Source organism: Phaethon lepturus, unplaced genomic scaffold, assembly GCF_000687285.1.
Source record: "Phaethon lepturus isolate BGI_N335 unplaced genomic scaffold, ASM68728v1 scaffold35553, whole genome shotgun sequence".
NCBI lineage: Eukaryota > Metazoa > Chordata > Aves > Phaethontiformes > Phaethontidae > Phaethon > Phaethon lepturus.
In genome coordinates this window covers 3,798-23,604 of record NW_010528939.1, presented here as the reverse complement: position 1 = coordinate 23,604, position 19,807 = coordinate 3,798, and the positions used below count along the sequence as shown (strand labels likewise).

The 19,807-nt window shown below is 41.9% G+C and overlaps 1 protein-coding gene across 1 annotated transcript; it reads left to right on the top strand.

Moving 5' to 3' along the window:
• Positions 1–79: 79 nt before the first annotated feature.
• On the top strand, positions 80–18,414 carry PTDSS2 (phosphatidylserine synthase 2; the record flags this gene model as incomplete). Its single annotated transcript, XM_010283808.1, has 9 exons — positions 80–147; positions 3,027–3,161; positions 4,202–4,252; positions 6,835–6,948; positions 8,443–8,561; positions 9,286–9,400; positions 11,637–11,782; positions 16,895–17,080; positions 17,920–18,414. Coding segments are annotated over 9 exons (1,079 nt in total), but the record flags the coding sequence as incomplete, so codon positions are not given.
• Positions 18,415–19,807: the final 1,393 nt, after the last annotated feature.

The following is a 19,807-nucleotide window of genomic DNA, read 5'->3' as shown; positions in this document are numbered from 1 at the left end:
ATATTATATATTATATATGAATAATTGACTGCCGTTGTGCTTGAAAGCTTGCTAACATCCTGTTTGTTTCTTTCTGTAGCTTACTGGAGGTTTTGGCTGTGTGTCAGCGTTGTGTATGAGCTCTTCCTCATCTTTATACTCTTTCAGGTAAGTAACTTAGACCTCTAGTTAATAAATGCTAGTTTAATGTGGATATACAATCCTTTGTGGTGTTCTTTAGGGTTCTCACTGACTACAGGAGATGCGCTTCATTTTTGTGAAATCAAATGATTGTGCTATTTAATGAGACAGGTTGAGGAAAAATTATAATACTATAAAAATATTTCACCTTGTTGTCTAACCTCCAGTTAGTCTCAGCCTAGGTTAGACACCACAGTGAAGTGTTCTTAAAGCAGTTGATAAGTCAGAGTTCTTGTTCAGGTCAAACGATCAGGAGTTGGTGCTTCTCATACTTAGTCTCTTCTGTGCTGGACTTGATGTGACTTGCTGAAGTTGCGTACCAGCTGTTAGTTTCTTAGATCCTACAAATCGTAGGGTGAAGTAATTTTGTTTAATCCTATTAAATACTTTTTACTTTGAATGATAGGTGCTTTGAACGTTGGGGTGTGGGGTTTTTTTTGCAATAGACTGAAACTTCATACGTGACTTCGTAGTGGCAGCAAACTAAGGATTATGATTTTTCTAGAAAAGAGACTATTATTGCTATTTACAGATAAAGCATGTTATTTTTTACCAAATTCTTGTCCTTGAGAATTTTCCCCTGGTTTTTACAATTCTATGACTTTTCAGAAATGCAGCAGTTGAGGTAAAATAGTAAACCTGACGCTATTAACAAAGCCATTGTGTTCCTGTATGTATACTTACACCACTGCAAATCAAGTTTGAGTGCCAAGAAGGAGCTCGAGATTATGGAGGAGCCTCATCCTTTCCTCAGTTACTCAATCCAATTATTGCAGTTATCTCCTCAGGCAACGGCCTGACTGAAGGCAAAAGCAACTGTAGAGATACAAAACCATGAGAGGTAACTGTCCTGCTCAGTCAGACAGCTGGATACTTTTCAGATTTAGATTTCAATTAGAGTCCCCAGTTGTTCATTTTCATATAGGTCCTTCTTGCTGATGCCTTAGTAACGTTTGCTCTGTATTTTAAAGGGTTGTGCAAGTGCCATCACATACTCATCAGGTAGCTTTAAAAAAATCATTTTAGATGAGGAACATGTTTTTAAAAAAATGTTTTGCCACTAGAGGCCGAGTGAGCTTGAAGAAGTGGGGCTGGAATTCAGAGGTGTCAGGATCTGCCTTCTGTTGGAGTAGGGCATTTGCTTTGCAAACAAGTTTTTAATATTGACCAAACTCTTTCCAGCTAATCAAAGATTTCCTTTGGCTTCCAGCATTTCTTGTTCTGCTTGGCTTTCCTGGAGCCACCCCAAAACTGTCTTTTTTTGCCTGGCTTCTTGTCTCAGTGGGCAACTGGAATGGGTCTGCAGTAGATCAGTAAACAACAGTGTGAGTTTCTCTTCCATTGACATAACTTGAGGCTTCAGTGTAAACCCTTACGCAGGGCCTAATGTCTCATTAGGGTTTCTTTTAGGCTGCCTGGAAGGAGTGGAGTTCTGACCCTTTCACAGGCATGAACAGGTCTGTCTTGCCTTTTTTGTTGTTATTCCTCACCACTGGGGAATACTTACCCAGTTCCGATTTATTCTTATGTTCTTATTGTTTCATGTCACCCTGGTTTGTTTGGGTTTTTTCGGGCATCCTTGTAAATGATACTCCTGACTAGCTGCAGTCAGGCTGAATAATATGGTTCATTTTTATTTGATAGTGCTGTTGTAGTTCTGAATGCTAATAAACAGCCTGGAATTGCTTGGCTTTCCTCTGGCAGTATGTTATGTTACCAGCCATTTAGTTGTTATGGACACTCACTAGCGGTTGCTCAGCTCTTTACTAAAAATACATTATGCACAGGTTTAAATAAGGTTAAAGTTATGCTGAGTCTGTAAGTGACTAAACCTCCTTAAAAGCAAATACAAGCTCACTCATAGTTGAAACTTGTCTTAACAGCTAATGTGACTTCAGTGGTTTTATTCTATAATTTTAATTATTACTGCTATTAACTAATTTTGGCCTTTCCCTGCTTTCACTGTCTGCTAGTCTGTTGTAACACACTGACCACAACGGTGAGCAATTTCACTGGGAAATACCTTATTCAGCAAATGTGTGTGTGAGTTACTGGTAATTAGTTCAAGCTTGGTCACTGTTTATAACTAATATTTTTATAATTTCTTCCTTGCTGTTTGCTTCAAGTTTATTACCCGTGCTCCTAGTGGGATCTTATTGGAAATGACTGTTTGTTCAAAGAGCTGCACTAAATTTTTTCTGCCATGAAACGCAGTGCAGTTCTCGACTTTCTGGAGCTGCAGGGAGCTGAGCACACGTGCACAACTAAACCTGCTAACAGGGCACCTAATCGCTGTGCTCGATCTGCTGATGTTTGCACGTACTGCATTTTGTTCGGGCTGCATGATTAAAGTGCTGCTGGATCTTTCCCATTCTAGGCAACCAGAAGGTCACTCATGCAGGAGATGCAGCCATTAAACGAGCCTTTCCTGAGTTACTGGCTGCTTTTTCTTTACCCTCGAGGAGGGGAAAGGAAGGGCAGAAGGGTCAATGAGAAGGATGGATTGGGTGCCAGTTCGAGTGCTAAGCTTTTGGGAGGGAGGGGGAATGGAGGAGTGGCTTAGGAAAGAGAGTTAGCCTTCTCAGATTTCTTAAAGATGACAAAAATCATAAGTTCATTCTGTAGTCACTTTTTTCCTTAATGTTTAGCATTGGAGGCCCAGAAGGTCAGGTATATATACTGTGTGATGCTTTGAGGTGTGGATGTATTTCAAGAATTGTTCTGCAACACAGTTTTTAAAAAAAACACCTGTTTGAGGATGCAATGTTGTTCTTAATTATCTTTGTACTTTTCTGTGTATTAATAGTTATTAAGAGGAAAACACGGGGTTTGTGTTCCTTTTGCAGACTGTACAAGATGGCAGACAGTTTATGAAGTACATTGATCCACATTTAGGTGTTCCTTTGCCAGAAAGAGACTACGGTGGAAACTGCCTTATTTATGATCCTGGCAATGAAACCGATCCATTTCACAACATCTGGGTGAGAAACAAATGAAGTTACTCGCTAATGGGTCGTGACTACTTTTTCGTAAAATGTTGCCAAATTGAACTCCTCAAAGTGCAGCCATGAGTCTTTCTGAGCGTTGAATGAGAGAACAGGTCATGACTTAGCTTTTGTGTTTCTCTTCTCTTGACCTTTCCTGTCAATCAGATGGAGATGTGTCTCTTTGGATCCTAATTCCGTTGCCCAGGGGAGAGAGTAAACTGTTTAACAATCCTCCTTTCTCAGATTATTGATGTAAACCTTTTGCCCTAGGAGTTTGGGTTTATTTGTGTGCTTAAAGAATCTTCTACTCGCAGTCACGTTAGGGCACAAAGTTCAAAAGTTGCATGTTGCCAAGCAACCCATAAGTTGCACTTTTTCTGAATACCAGAGACCGTCAGGTTATTGTTTCTCTCTGGCAAACGGAAGACTCAAACAGAAGACAAAAGGGCAAAGGAATTACGGTTACTTACAACTCCCTGACTGCATGGAACTGTTAGTGCTTGTGTAGTGAGCACCTTTGGGTCTCCTGTGTAAGTCTTCAGTGCATCAGGAACTGGAATAACTGAGAGCAGTTACAGCTGTCCTTTTCTAGTCTTGCACCAAAACTAGGAGGAGGCAAGGCGCACTCTGCCCAGGAATTTATGGTGGCAGGACTGATAAGATTTAAGAAGCTCTGACAGATAGAAGATGGGGGTCTGATGAAGAAATGCATGTTCTTGCTCTGGCTTGAACGTGTTCTGCTTCTGTCCCCTTGAAGGCAAGGAACGTGACATTTGACATTAAAAAGGTAGTCTCTGCTTTATTGATACGATCCTAATTCCAGTTTCTGCCCCTTAAAATTGTTGACATTGCTTTGAAGATGGCCTGTTTGTTCACTGTACTCGAGAACACAAACTCATAAAATGCATCTAGTATTTATGTGTGAAACAACTGAAGCTTATTGCTGCATTTTTCTTGGGGGGAAAAAAGTAAGCCTTAAGAATGGGTTGCTGTTTGGAGTTCAAAGTGACCTACACTCTCTTCTTGGTTTGTAGGACAAACTGGATGGATTTGTTCCTGCTCACTTTTTTGGCTGGTACCTGAAAGTAAGGATGGATCTTCTGTTACAGAAGTATTCTACTTGTAAAGCTTGACTGCTTCTGTTGTAGTGATGCCAGTCTTCATGATCAATTATATTAGGCAGTCATCTGTGGACTAAACTGACTGTAATACATGAAAGGCTTCTTTTTCTTTTATTCCCCCCCTCTCCTGGCCGTGTTAGGTCACCACATTTCTTTCCAGAGTGACATTACATTGACAAGCTCCCTCCTCCACCATAATTCATTCTGAGTCAGATTAATAAAAGTAAAAACCTTTACTCCTGTAGCAAGATAAATGCTTGAATGACCTTTGAATGCAGAGTATGGGGAAGACATGGTTCGGGGAAGGCAGTGAAAGTAGTGTTCCCCAAACACAGATGCGTGATGATATACTGCAAGTGTTCCAGGGCAGGCTTTTCCCAGTGGCATCCAAATCAGGATTTTAAATCATTAAATGGGTAGCGGTTGAATTCTCGTTACTTTTTAGCCAATATCAGCCAGCTGTGGAAGGAATTCCAGTTGTGCTTGTCTCTGGCACAACACATTCCACACATGTTTTCCTGGTTACTTTGGTCTAAATGTTAGCTTTTTTTAACCTGAGCAAATTTACTAGCTAACTTTATTTTGTGCTGCAAACCTTGTTTATTTTTTTTACCTACCAGATCACTATATTTAAGAAGTGGAAAAAGCTCTGGCCGTTTTAAAAAAAAGCTACAACTGTTTTGTTTTTACTTTTCAAAAGTGCAGGTGCATTCCTATGAGTGTTTGCTTTTGGTCTGGGTTTTTTTCTCCCATAATCAAAAGATGAGTATGCTAGGTATGGGGAGACTTTTACTTCAGATCAACTTGTCAGTGGCTTGCTTTGTTAGTATACAGAATTATAAATTTGGAGAAACCTGGATCTTCTTCATCCAAGAGAATTACATTAGAAACTTAAATATCAAAACAGTATTTCAGTTACATTCTGTATTTATTTTTACAAATAATGCCATACTGGGGAAAAAGGTGCCTAAATAGTGAGAGCCTCATAACAAGACATAAGGGGAGTAGTAACACGTTCCTGAGGAACCAGAATGGGATAGAATTCAATATGCCAGTCCACTCAATCAAGCTATTATCTGTCGTGGTTTGGAAGAAACCTAGTTTTTATTAAAGAGACTATTTCTGCAGAAATGCTTGAGATGGTATGTCATCTTGTCAACCTGCAATCAGATCTGAAGGGCCCAGCATGCTTCACAAGGTGAAGTGCTGCTAAGCTTGAAGGAAACGGGCTGCTATATGTCTTATTTGTCAGTTAATGTGTTTTTCTGTCAAAAAGCTGGAAGTTGAGTGTGTTGTCTTTGTAAACAGAGATGAGCATGTGTCTGGGTTTGTTGTCTTTCTTTTTGGTCTGGTTTGAATAACAGACCCTTAAGCTATATCTCAAAGCACCAGAATGGCAATATTGAAAATGAATGTGCCTCACTCATCAGAAATGATTGTTGGCCTCCTGTTTGCTTTGGAGTAATTTAGATCACATGTTGTTAGACTAATGTATGGTAATGCATATCTTTTTCCACCTTCTGGTTGAGGTGGTCAACGCCAAGCTACATTCTTCTGCTACTTTTGCAGAATCCGTACTAGCACATTTGGGGCTGCCACCTTCCATCTAGGCACCTGGCTGAGGATTTGCATGCACAGTTGAGTTCCATGCAGCAGACAAGATGTACCAACAGGCTCTCTGTGCTCTTACCACTTACAAATATGAAATAAAGTGTTACCACGAGTCTCTTCTCTTGTTTTGACAATAGGCTGAGATGATACATACGTTCTAGGGCTGCAACTCAGCTGAATCCTTATGCTGAAAGTGGAAGAAGATGCTGCTCTTCATTGCTCACCCTGACAAGCTGCTGGCTGGTATAAAGTAGACCCGGGTATCCCAGCATAGTCAGGGCTGAGATTTAGTGCAAGTGACTTTTAAAAAGTTTGCATTAAGCAGGCTCAGAAAAGCCTTTTTTGAGCAGCGTTAGGATGACGCTACCTGTGGTGGTCAAGCACCCAGTAATTCTATTCATCTAACTGACTTAAATTCCTTCTGAATCCCATCTTGCCTGCCTTTATTCTTTCATGGAATGGCATAATGTCATCATCTGTACTCTTCAGTGTCTGTCTTGTCTGTTGTGCTGCACACTTGATAAGTTGAGAGGCCTGTGAACATTTGGCTTTACTAGACTATCACATGATAAAAGATTGTCATGGATACTGGAGACAAGATATTCAACTGTAGAAATAACTGGTAAACAAAGCACACCATGTGTGTCCTCTGTGTTCAGAGTCCAGAAGGGTTAACCTCAGATTCCTTAGGTGATCAGTTTTGAAATTAGGAAAAAAACATAATTCTTCCATATATTGTTGCAAAACTATAAATCTGAGCAGTGACTCTACAGTATTTATGGAGTTTTCCTTTATTTAGATTTCTAAAGGGCATTAGTGCAAGTGGTGTCCGGTTCTGCTCAATCTGGTGTGCAAGTATTCCTTTTTGTAATGGTTTTTAGTATGTTGTGCAACTGTTGTGGATATTTGAAAGACCTTTTTCTCCCTTTATGTAGACGTTGATGATTCGAGACTGGTGGATGTGTATGATCATCAGTGTAATGTTTGAGTTTCTGGAGTACAGTCTGGAACACCAGCTTCCAAACTTCAGTGAATGTTGGTGGGATCACGTATGTACCGCATAAATCATGATATATTTGTCTAAATGGAAGTATATATGTTAAAGGGAGCAGGTAGGAAGTTGTGAGAACTGTGTCATGTGTATGTGGACAGAGATATATGTGTGACTACTGCAGCTCAGGAGCTTTGGTGCCTCTGCGTGTTGAGTTTGTAATACATTTGTCACACTGTAATTTTGCAGGTTTTTTGCACATGGTTAAATACTTTTTTGGTTGATTTCACACCAGAGAAAGAATCTGAAGCTTTACCTGATCATTTTCAAATGTTTGATGATGCTACAAACCTTAAAATATAAAATTAAGAGAAAAGTAAAAACTTCGTGTATTTTCAGATGGTGAGTTTTCCTACCTGTTTAAAAAAAAAAAAAAAAGAGAAAAAAGAAAAAGAGGCTCAGTACAATTTGTGGTCAGCTCTTCCTTCTGTGCAAACCTATCTTCACCGTTTTCTGAAAACAGTAAATATTACTGTGTTTAGCATTTATGTTGTGGTTTATAAAATGCTTTTAAAAGCTAAATATTTGGCCTTACTGAAAAGCTGTATGGTCTTTGCACGTGATAGTCTGTAACCATTCTTGTCCTAAAATACTGCTTGTGTGTATTTTTTCAAGCCAGAGGGACTACTCTGATCTAGTTTCTCTGTGGAAAAAATAAGATCTATAACTTAGTGATGCTTTTTTAAAAATTTTTAAAATATATTTTCCTATGGAATGTAAATTGGTTACCAAAGTGATCAAAATTATCTACATTCACGGAACACAGCTATGTTTTTTATGTTATTTTGACTTGTTTTTATTCTTACAGTACAAGCTGTTTCGCAAGCTTGTAACGATTTGCTACACCGTTGTATTTATAAAAGTAAATGCATTATGTATAAAGACATCAAGCAAAGCTATTTTGCCCTCAAAAAAACTTCTTATGAAATTAACACTTGGTGCTCTGCTTCTTTGAATGTGAAAGACAGCCAATTTTTTTTCAGCTCAAGAGCTCCATCTCCAGAATTAAAGCTTGGCAATAAGACGGGGCAATGGGGAGAAATCACTTGTTTAATTTCACATCCTGTGCTTGGAGAGAAGTCATTTCTTTAGGAGGCAGCCTGAAGCGTAAGGAGTTTAAGTTACTGGGCATAGTAAAACCAGGTCTGTAGGAACAGGTTCGGAGTTTGTGTGTGTGTTTGTGTGTGTGTGTGTGTTTCTAAAATTCTATTGACAGAGTAGAGTTGAGCTGGCAGTAAGTGGGAAGAGGTCTGTGCTGTAGCAGAATTAATACATCAAAAAAGAAGCTACAGCCATCATCTGCTGAACACTTGCTTTATTTGAATAGACTTGGGCAGCCAAGATTCTTTCTCCTGACAGTTCGTGCACCTCTCTTCTCTGGGGATGCTCAATCCTTGTGAGTGAGAGTGTGTGTGTTGTGTACCTACAGTATCTTCCCTTTTACAAGCTTCAGTGCTTCTTCTCCAGCATCACTGTGTCTTTCTCCTTTCAGTGGATAATGGATGTGATCTTATGTAATGGATTAGGAATTTACTGTGGGATGAAGACTCTGTCTTGGCTTTCTTTGAAAACATACAAATGGCAAGGACTTTGGAACATTCCTACGTACAAGTAAGTTGGTGTAGAAAGTAACTCCACAAGCAGTAGCACAGTGCAAAGTTTGGGCCTGTGTTAAAGATCTTGGTCGTTGAAAGGTTGTTCTGTTAGGGTTAATGTGAATTAAAGAATTCATGTGTGTTTAGATGACTCAAGTATCTAGTGACTTACTACTGCATGGAAGCTTGTTTAGGAGACTTTTGGTTAACTTGCAAATGAAATTGTTGAAAATGAATTGTCTGTCATGAGCATTGCCTGATGTCTAGGAATGAGGGCATCTTGTGGAAATGAGCTTATTCAATGAAATTGTTAGAGGAGATGCTGGAATCCAAGTCAGGATCATACTCCCTCATTCACGGCAAGGATCTATCTGGTCCTTGTGCAAATAATTCATTCCCTAGTAGTCAGAACTTCATAGCAGTTAGGACACTGAAACTTCAAATTTAATAAATCCCTTGTAGTCTTGTAGCAGTAATGAACTATCCTTTTCTGTAGTATCTTTGCTTAGCAAAGGAGAACTGAGGAACTGCTTCCTACAATGGGTGTGGCATATTAAAGTTTAAAATGATAGTCCAAATAACAGGCTTCTCCCTAACTCAGAATGTTAATCTCATTAAGCAGTAATTTTTATGGAGTAAATGGAGGCATTTTGCATATGTGAATTGGTGTCTCAAATGGAAATGTTAGTAGATGTCTTACGTGCTGTTTCTTTGCAAGAATGTGTTGTGCTTTTTTTCAGAGGTAAAATGAAGAGAATTGTCTTCCAGTTCACCCCCTATAGCTGGGTCAAATTTGAGTGGAAGCCAGCGTCCAGCTTACGCAGATGGCTAGCAGTTTGTGGCATAATCTTCGTCGTAAGGAAACCTCTCTGTGTTTTCTCTACTGTTTGATTTAATGTTTTGTAACACTCAAGCAACTGTACAAACGGTAACTTAGGCTGAAACTCTGACATGGTGATGTTTCTTTAGTTGAAGCTGGAAGAGATCATTTCCAAATCCTGCAGAAAAGGTGTCTGTGTCCATGTCTCTGGTGCAGTTTACAAATTCATTGCATAAATATTTGTTCCTGCTTGCTGAACGATGTTGATTGGCAATGTGAGCAATATAAATGATGATCTATGCCTAATTCAGCAAGTAACTGCTGCTAGCGAAAACACTGGCTTTGGACGAAAGCGCTTGTTTCTCTCAGTCTTAAGCAGATACAGATGACATTACAGCTGGCAAGGACTGTAACCGAAGCCTCAGGCTTCTATACGTGAGCTCTGGGCAGCATGGCTCCTGAAGCGCACAGTTTTGCCTCAGATAATATTTTTATACAGACTTAAATAATTCAATTATCCTAGATTTTTTTTAAACGTTTCACTGAACAGGTAGCACGCGATGGTGTTAACAGTATCCGGCTTGACCAGTTCAGTTGAAGTAGCTCCCCCATTTAGACAAAAGAGAAAGTCGGCTTCTCCAGCAGTGACAACAAATTGACAGTCTGCCTCCTTCAGCTAGCCATCTGAGTGGCTGCATTTGTATTATGGGGATGCATCTCCTTGAATTCATAACTTCCATTTCACAGTCACAGGTATTGTGCACATGACACTGACATGGAAGATAAGCTTGGCAGCTTAAGTGCTTTTTCCCCACTCCTGCCTCTTGTCAGCTGGGGGACTTTGGCCTTTGTGCTATCCACGGGATGTCACTTGGCTGTGTGTTGAGCAACTCAAATTATCTCAGTTCAGCCACTGTGAAATTTAACTAAAAAACCCCCTTATGACACTTCTTATGACACATTCCAGATACAATGGGCATTAACCAGTTTCTGTATTACTGCTATACTACAGAGTATGACTGCTGTGTGTATTTTTGAGCAGTCACTAGAACAGCATACTTTTTGAAATACATGGAAGATGAAACCTGGCGGTGGTTTATTTTGGGGTCTGTCCAGTGACGTTCCCTATTACGGTTTGCTGAGTGGGGCACATTAGTCGGTTTGGCAAGCCACCAGCACCTCTCTCTCTCGCTCATAATAATATTGCATTTTATGCTGATGTCAAATTGCAGACCTGAGTGTGCTTCAGGAACAATGTCCTGTCTGTAAGTAAGCAAGCAGCGTACAGCAGTGCCAGCGACGAGTGCCAGGCAGTTTGCAAACTCAGTCAGCTGAATACAAGTTCACATCACCTGATTTCCACTACATAAAACATTTGCCAAGTTCACATAGCACCACAGACGTTCTGAGGTTCCCATAGTTAACAGGAGAAGTAAGTGTGCTTGCATAAATAAAATCCATGTTTTTCTGGTTACTGTGTGCATACTCCCAACTTTCTGCACCCTGAAGAAATCGGGTTTTAGGTGCTGGAGCAGATTTTGCAACAGAGGGATTCCATTGAATTTATACTAGTCTTTGGTCTGTAATGTTTCTTCTGGCAAAGCCTAGCTTCAGCTGACAGCTTATAAGAAGCTTCAGGTATTGGCTCATTCTTTTTGGATTAAGCAACGCTTAATGCCGTTTGCTATCATTTCTTTTGAAGTGAGAAACTTCTGTCTACTTGCTCACTTAGTCACATTGCCAGGGCAGCACTCCTGAGAACATTTTGCTATAAATGTATAATGAATGCTCCTAAATTGGCTTTGGCAGTGACGTTTGCATAACTGTGTGATTTAAAAAAAAAAAAACCACAAACCAAAAACAAAAACACAAAAAAAACCCCCAGGAAGTACTGCTTATGCCTCTTGTTATTTTGACATTCCCTCAGTCAGATTTTAAGTGACAATGAAAGGACGGGTTGTTGCTTTTAGGGTTTGTTACCAGTAGTTCTGCAGGTACTTCAAACTCACAATAAACTTGTTCAAAATTAGAGGCAGTGCTTGTCCAGGTTTCTGTTGTGGTTTTTTTATACCTCTTCCAACACAAAGAAAATTTTTTAAAAACCAGCTGTTCTTGGTCATTATTGCAACGGATGATGGTGCACTCAGTAATACTGAGTAGGACTTTGTGGTGTTAGAGAAATGGTGGGGGGAGTCATGCAGGGAGAGAAGGAGATTCCAGGCTTTGTTCATTGAAGTCTTTTGAATGTAATTTAAATGTCCTTTTTCTCAGTTTTTATTGGCAGAGCTGAACACATTTTACTTGAAGTTTGTCCTTTGGATGCCACCAGAACACTACTTGGTCCTGTTACGACTTGTCTTTTTTGTCAATGTGGGAGGTGTGGCTATGAGGGAGATCTACGACTTCATGGATGACCCGTAAGCCAGTCCTCTTGTGTATATACCATGTCAAGCTTCACTTGCTTTGTTATGAATTTGCTCCGGCTTCTTGGCATCCATCTCAGGGCAGTAGTTCAGCTTGTCAGGGACATAAAGACCTAATCCCAAAGCATTTGCTTTGTGTTCTTTTGTTTTGGAGGTAAAATTCTGACTATATCTCGTGAGAACAACTGTTCTTAAGGGCATTCTATGTGCACTGTTTTTAACATCAGTTTTTAATAAATGATCACTCTTTAGAGAATGTAATGCATAAATTAGCTGGAGTGCCACTGGCTTGTGGGCAGGGGAGTACTGAGCTCTACTTTCAGATCGATAGCCAGGAACTACAGTCCTTAGATGTGCCTTCTAAGGACAACAGGGCCCAAACAAAACAAAAAAAAGTGTTTCTTAAAGGCGCTTCTTTTCTTGAGCTATCTTCCAACCGGTCCCTGGTCCTCTGGAGCTCTCATGGCACCCTCTTGCAGATCAGAGGACCCTTTATAGCAAAGTGTGTTGAAGGCGAAGTGCACCCATACATAACAGTGCATGTACTTTCAGACTGTTCCTACTTAAGCATCATATTTCTCCTTGCTGCTTTTGTTTCTGCAGACTATGTAAGACCTGAGAAAGTTTTGTTCTCAAAATCACGTTTTCCTTTAAGTTTTAGTAGTAATGTCACAAATTGCCTGAGCCCACATCTTAAGTCTAAGACAACGTCTGGCTTCAAGGGATGTTCATTGTCTGTCGCTGACCAACGCAAAAAGTGTCTGTGTTCAGAATTTAGGGTTCCAACATTCTATGAAGATCAGTTTCCCTTGCAAGGCTTTGACTCCTAGAACTGGGAAGAAGGGTCAACCCACATTGCTTAGTCGGATTTCAGGACATTCAGCAGTGGCAGGCTGCCCCTGCCTTTGGTGTCGGACCTACTGGTTTGGGACGTGCCTCCAACTCAAAGGTAAGAAGAGGTCTCAGCCTCTCACTGGTGAGCTCCTCTCCTTAGCACCATTCACAATCTTCTGGTCCTTCTGTTTGGGTTGGAAAAACTCCTTTGCCCTCTGTTTAACCACATGGCATAACATTGAAATTTAGGAGAATCATCAGTCACCAGTGCCTCATTGCTGATTCAGTTTGCCATTCTTTCAACGAGTGGGAAAAGTTCATCCAGCAAGCAGCGACTCTCATCCTGACCTGCATGTCTTCATCACTGCCGCCACCACTACTGTTCTGTTTCTCTTGGTGGGTAAGGTGTCTAGTCCCCTCACTTCTGAGGTTCATGGCTGTGCTTGATGCACCACTGAGCTGACCTCATAGGACTGTTCATGCAAAATGGCAGAACCTAGCATCTGGTCTTACCTAGTCTCTGTGAAGGCTTTCGCAGCTGGACTTTGGTTCCATTGTGCATTTCAGGTCATCCCAGCAGAGATAATCTTACCCCCGTTTTACCAACTTAACTGGGTGTATTTTCACTTGCACGTCACTTTGAACCAAGGAACCCTTTTGGATTCTTCCTGTTGTGTTGTAGGGAGAAGCTGCTGGGGAAGAGCAGGCTGTACCAGAGGCTCCCAGCTAACAGCACATGAGAAACCTTCCTAACCTTTTCCTTTTGGAAACTCGCTCAACGTCTTAATGGACAAAGGTTGGAATATGCCATTGACCTTCCTCGTCAGAAACATGGCTTATTGCCTTGTTCTGGTAGTGACAGGATTGCCTGAGATAAACTGTTTAGATCTCTTCAGCTAACCTTGTGATATTTAGTCTAGAAAGTAATGAAGTTCAAACATGAAGACTCTCTTTTTCTCATTCAGGATTCTTAGTATCTGCAGACAGTTCTAGGGCTTTGCTTGCAAGAACTTGGTCTAAGCACGGTGACAGAGTATCTAGAGTTGAAATAGTCCAAGAAGAGGGGTGGTTCTTGAAGCTGTTCTCCAGCTCTTACATACCATGCTCCTATTGTGTTTGACGTGCTGCCTCTGAGTTCTTGAGGACCGGCTATGTGAAATGTTCCTGACGAGAAGTATCTTGATGCAACAGTCTGTAGCATTTGACCTTGTCATGTATTCCTGGTCTTCAGGTCTCTTCCAGAGAGTCTGCATTGAGGCCATGAATTTTAATCTCATTCATGAAAAAAAGGACTTTAATCTTTATGAGTAAAAGGGCAGGAAACCAGCTCTCTTCCTTGGCAGTTTTAGGTTCTGCACAGCTCTTCTGTTGGGGTTACCTCTAATTTTTTTGTCAGTGTGCCATCTTAAACTAGTGAAAGAAAACAATGGCAAATGAGGAAGCAGGTCATCTGCACAGCTTGAGTTCACCGTGAGAGATTTGCTGTTTTGCTTTTTCTCTCTATCCATGTGTTAAGGCTAGTTTCTGCCCATTTATTCTGTCATACAAGATGAACCACCTGCAGCAGTTTCTGAAGTCCTTTCATCTGAGTTGGTGGAGGCATGATGCTTTTTAAGATGCAATGCGCTCATCCCATCTGCATCGGCAATAACCCTCACTTGGTTTACTGCATCGTATTTTTTCCCCAGTGTAATTGGATGCTTTTGTGTAGTTTGAACTTATGTATTGGTGTCAAATATTACTCTCAGGCCTCATGTTTAAGAAACCGTGTGTTTTGCACGCTTGACTTGGCAATGGCTCCCCTGCATTCAGGAGAGGGAAGAGAAGCTCTGTTTGTTCTCCGTGCTTAGATGCCTTCCCAGATACTGAGGATCCAGGGGGGTGCAGCGGAGCAGATACGTCTGAGCAACAGGAAAGTGCCTGCTAAAGGAAGGGAGCTTTCCCCAGTGTAGCTGCTGGCATCTGATGAGAAGAGGGGAAAAGAAACTAGGAGCAAATGTGCGGTCGCAGCTCCCGCTGCCCCAGCGCCATTGGAGACGCCTGGGGCCTGTTCTGACGTGTGCGCGCTGGGCAGCGTACCAGCTGGAGACGGCAGCGTGTCGGGCGGGCTTGCGTCTCTGCCTGGCCGAGGGAGCGTTAGCAGACCGGTCGCTCTCCAAGGAAATCCTAACTGGGGATTTATTAGGTGGCTTCTCTTTCATCCGCTGCACGGTGAAATCGGCCAGAAAATACGGCCCAAAGAGCTTACGGGGCTACTGAATATCACAGCATTTACTAAGTCGGTGCCTCAGCCAGACAGAAGGCTGTACATCACAGCAGTCGTAGACCAGACTGGAATTTCCCGTCACTGCACTGCCCTAGAGCTACTGCACAGGTCGTCTTAACATGTCCACCCCTCTCTCCCTGGCCCTCTGTAGGGTTTTTTAATACCTCTTCGCTCCTCATCTCCTCTGTCCTGTCCTAATAGTTCTGCCTGGATGTGTTCACTTCACATCTTATGCTGTGGTAAGAAAGGAATAACACAGTAAGCTGGACAAAAGAGAAAGGACCTGGTAGGAAAATGTACTTCAAAATACACTGTGGTTAAGTGAGAAGTCAAGGCTCTCTGCAGGAGAGATACTCCCTGTGATTAAAGCAGAGACGTGTAGAACAAAGGCAGAATAAGGAATAATAGGAGGCAAAAAGAACAGACACCTTTAAGTTTAGGTAGTGGTGCTTCTATTTGCATGGTTTATCTCGGGCATCTTCATAGACTAATAATCAATCAAGGTGGAAGGTTTAGGGCTAATAGGAAGGTGCACCACAGTGCTTCTTTGTGTGGTTTTTAAGTAAAAGATACAGGCCAAAGGCTGTTGAGAAAAGTTAGTTGTGTGTGCTTGCTGGTGAAACAGTTGGTGATTATGGTGGTTGAGGGTTTTGCTTTTCTCATGTTCAATCTTCCTTGATGCAAATCAGTTGGATTTCAGGAAACATTTAATTAAATCATGCCTTTGAGGGGGAAGAAAAAAAGGAAAAAAAAAAAGTAACATTCAACTTCTGGTAGCTTTCTCTTTGTTCTTTCCTCTAATGGGAATAAAACCCCATTTTAGATTCAGAAGATGAGTGGTGGAAGAACAAAAGTTTAGTCTACCGTATGGGAAGTGACGTACTTTGTGCTTTGGGTAACACATCTGCATGCAGCAGTGGTGCTGTGGTGGGCAGGATTTCAGCGCAATCCAGCGCAGAAGAAAAGGGCTTTTGTTGGCCAAGCAGGACCCTGTTGGCTTATTGACATACGAGTCATCTGGTCTGCCAGGTCAGTAAGCGGAAAAAATGGCCAGTCTAGAAAGGACACAGATAGACACGGTCAAGAAGTGGAGGATCTGACTGGTCTAGATCAAGCAGCTTACCCAGGTTTCTAGCAATAGGCTACTACCTGTGAGGGTGATGAGGTTTCCTGAACGGCAGCCTATAGGTATTTTGGGTTTATCTGTTTCCCAGGCACTAATAGGTGACCCAAAAGATGGTGTATTTCCAACCTCTCCTCCTGCAAGCAGAGCCTCTGAATAGATGTTTTGATTCTCCTGCAGTTTGATTTCTAGCACTACTCTCCGATAGTCCTTCGCTAGACTTGTACATAGCACTGTAGCTTCTCGTTGACTTGTCTGGTACCGCTTAAAAAGAAACCCTGGGGATTAAATAGTTAATGATGTATTTGCCCCAAGGTTGTGTTGTCCTAGAAGTGAAATGCCATCCTTCTATCTTCCGATATCTTGCCTGTTTGTTATTAAGCTTTCTTCTTTTAAAATTTGTTCAGAGATCATTAGTGACAGCTCGTTGAATACCTTTTTGGGAAGAGAGTAAGTTTCAGAATGCAATTATATAGGGGTTAAATACAGTTACGGCAGTGTGACTTGATGTTTGCAGAGGAAATCTAGGAATAGAGCTCTTATTGCATCCGGTACCCTGAATCTCAGCTCATCTCAAGCTGGTCAGATAATTGTTTTATGTGGATTTACCAACACCCTGAAAATGAGGATACTTCCTTGCATCACATGATGAAGAAGTTTAACTTGTCCTGTGTTTTCAGAGCCTTCCGAGAGGAAGCTTAGATAGAGCCAACATGAAATTCATCAGCCTGTGTAGGCTTCGCACGTGTGTAATCCAAACTAGACTTTTAGAATCGTGCAAAGCTGAATGAAATTATTACCTCAGCTGTCTTTTTATGAATATTTCTCTAAGTGCTTGATTTTACAGCAATAGCTTTGTTTTATCTGTGCATTTATTTTGCAGGAAGTTCCATAAGAAATTGGGTCAGCAGGCATGGCTGGTTGCTGCTATTACTGCCACGGAGTTTCTGATTGTCGTGAAGTATGACCCCTACACGCTCACGCTTTCTCTCCCTTTCTACATCACCCAGTGCTGGATCTTGGGGATTATACTTGTGCTCACCTGGACAGCCTGGCGTTTCTTCATCCGGTAAGCGGTGTTTGATGTGCTACGTTCAGGTCCAGCCTGGGTTGCACAGGGTGGGTTGTTCTGGAGATCCGTTCAAACAGTGTGTCCTCAAATGTGTGCTGTCACTAGCCTTCAGTGCCTCCTGAAGATAGATTACAACTCTTCCGGATGGCTAGAGCTGCAGTGGTTTTGTGTAAGAGTTACTAAATAAACAGGGAACTTTCTGTGCGTGATCCTGGCAGGTTTCTTCTGGGATCAAGCCTCTGGTAGCTTTGATCTTTGTGGGACTACTTGTGTTAGTGTTGCTGTACAAGCAGGTAAAGAGCTAAGTGTCTGACTGCACCTGGTCTTCCTGGATGAGCGAAGATGGCAGACGAGACCGGTGTTTTGTTTTTCCTGTGCTCTGAGTTAGACAAGACTACAGTGTTTTACAGTTTCGTTGCAAGAACAGTCTGCTGCATTGCAGTTGTCCGAGCTGTCCCAGTGTCAGCGACAAGTGAGCCAAGTTAAAGTTTTTGGTTTAGATGCCGCTCTGTGCACGTAAGAGAAAAGCAGCTGCACGAGGCTGAAAGAATTGCAGTGGAGGCCCAGGGCAGCAGCAGTGGGCTGCTGCTGTTGTTGAGCATGCTGTTGTGTTATGCTTCTGAAAGAGGTGAGAATAGCCAGACTACTAGCAAGAAACACAAATTTCAAGTGAATCAATGCCATTGGCAATTTCAGAAATTACAGCCAAAGGACTCAAATGGTTAAGTTATCCCAAGGGCGCTTGCCTCCAGAACACACTTGCCTTTTATTGTTTTGATTGTATATTGAAACTGTTCATTCACATCACTGGTTCACGTGTTTGTTTTTCTTTTTAGTGACATCACTTTGCGGTATAAGGAGATAAGGCGACAGAAGCAAGAGCACAAATATGAAAAGGACAAATGCTTGAGCAATGGTGATGGGCACTCATCAATACTGGATGAACAAAATGGGAACAAACTAAGGGAGAGGAAACTTTGAGCAACAGACAAAGGGCTAAAAGGAACTCGTAGTGCTCAAGTTGGCCTGTGGACAGTTTCAACCTTATCCTACCTAACTTGTAATTTTCATTGTTAGTTTTCCAACGTGTGAAAATCCTCTTGGGGAAAAGATGTCACTTTGACATACACACCCTTTCTCCTCGTGTACACCTAGTCAGTCGGAGAAAGTCTGTGTAGAGGGAAGTCAGAACCAACACCACTGCCACGAGATGGGATCTTCATTCAAGCGTGTTGTGTGTCTTCCTTGAAAACAAGGTTTGGAAACGAGGGGCTTTAAAACAAAGCACAAAGGGAATCTAGCTGATCTATTTCCAGTAAACTCCGAGATTTTGATTTTGATGTGTGGGCATTAGGAACACTTCTTTTGGAGCATACAGATACCAGACACAGGATATGAATTTTTACTTTTTTTTTCCCGCTGAAACTACCTTGAGCTGTGGAGTAAGATTGTGTAAAGTGTTCAGCCCCCAATTAACAGAACGGCAGCGAGATAAACATAGATAAACTGAAGCTTGCGAACAAGTTGCGTAACTTGCACAGAATGTAATACAGTACACTACTGTTACAGCCCCTGTAATAGGGGGTTATTGCCTTTCTCTAAACTGACTTTCAACATCCTGGAATAGCCTACAATAGTTTTCTGTTGTATCACAGCTCTAGGGAGACAGACAACTTCTCCTTAGTTATTTTTTTTTATTCTGTTTTAGTCTCGGTCACCTCTTAAATGTAAGGAAAGGTTAAGTAAGACAGGTCAACCTGCCTTTCCTTCATTTTGTGGAGTAAAACGTATTACAAGCAGAAAGCTGGGAGTTACTCCATCAGTCATAAGTTATTTGCCTTATTCTCAGCTCTTTGAGTTTGCTTACCAAGAGGGTTTCGTTCTTGGTGTCTGCTGTACGGGGCCCATCGGGTTCTGCCAGCCGTCAGAGCTGCCTCGCTCCTCCCACGGTAACTCCAGATGAGGAATCTCCCGAGTCCGGCAGGAAAAGGCGATCTCTGCAGTCACGCGCAAAATGGCTGTTAACGTGCCGCCATCCCTGCCAAAAGAGCAAACGGAGGCAAAGTGCATCGTTCTTCCCCGAGCACTGTGTAGCAGGGAGGTCTGCAGGCCAAGCTAGACAGCATTTTTACTGGTGACTCAGCATCTAGGAAAGGAAATTGGAAACCTGGGCTGTGGTTTTTTTCAGGTTATTATTCCAAAATGTAAGTGCTACACTAAGCATCAATTTTGTAACCTCTGCTCTTGGCCTTTGCATTGGCGTCTAAGGCACTGATGTAACTGTAACCATATCACTTTTTAAATACTGTGATCTAATCTGGCTGCTAAAGGGTATTTTTCAGGGAAGCGTTTATCCAGAGGCAAATGACATAAACGCCACCAGTAAAATTTCAAGAGTGCAACCCCAAGCTGTTTAAGCGGCAGGAGACTTGCAGAGCTGCTGACTAGCAAACATCTGCATTTTCGATCCGTTTTGGTCTCGCACGTGAACGACAACCAAAATCTGCATTTGTCCCATGTTCACAGAGTGACCCAAATGCTTTCCACCCCTAAGAACGGGCACTTCGCAGTGGGGCGGTCTTCAATTAATCGAGCAGTTTGGTTGCGTCTGAAGAGCTCAACAAATGAAGCGGAGTCCGTGCGCCGGGGGCCGCCCCAGTTGCTTGGCGGACGCGGAGGAAGATGACCAGTATGGGAGGTAGCATCAGGCTTTTCACGTGTGTG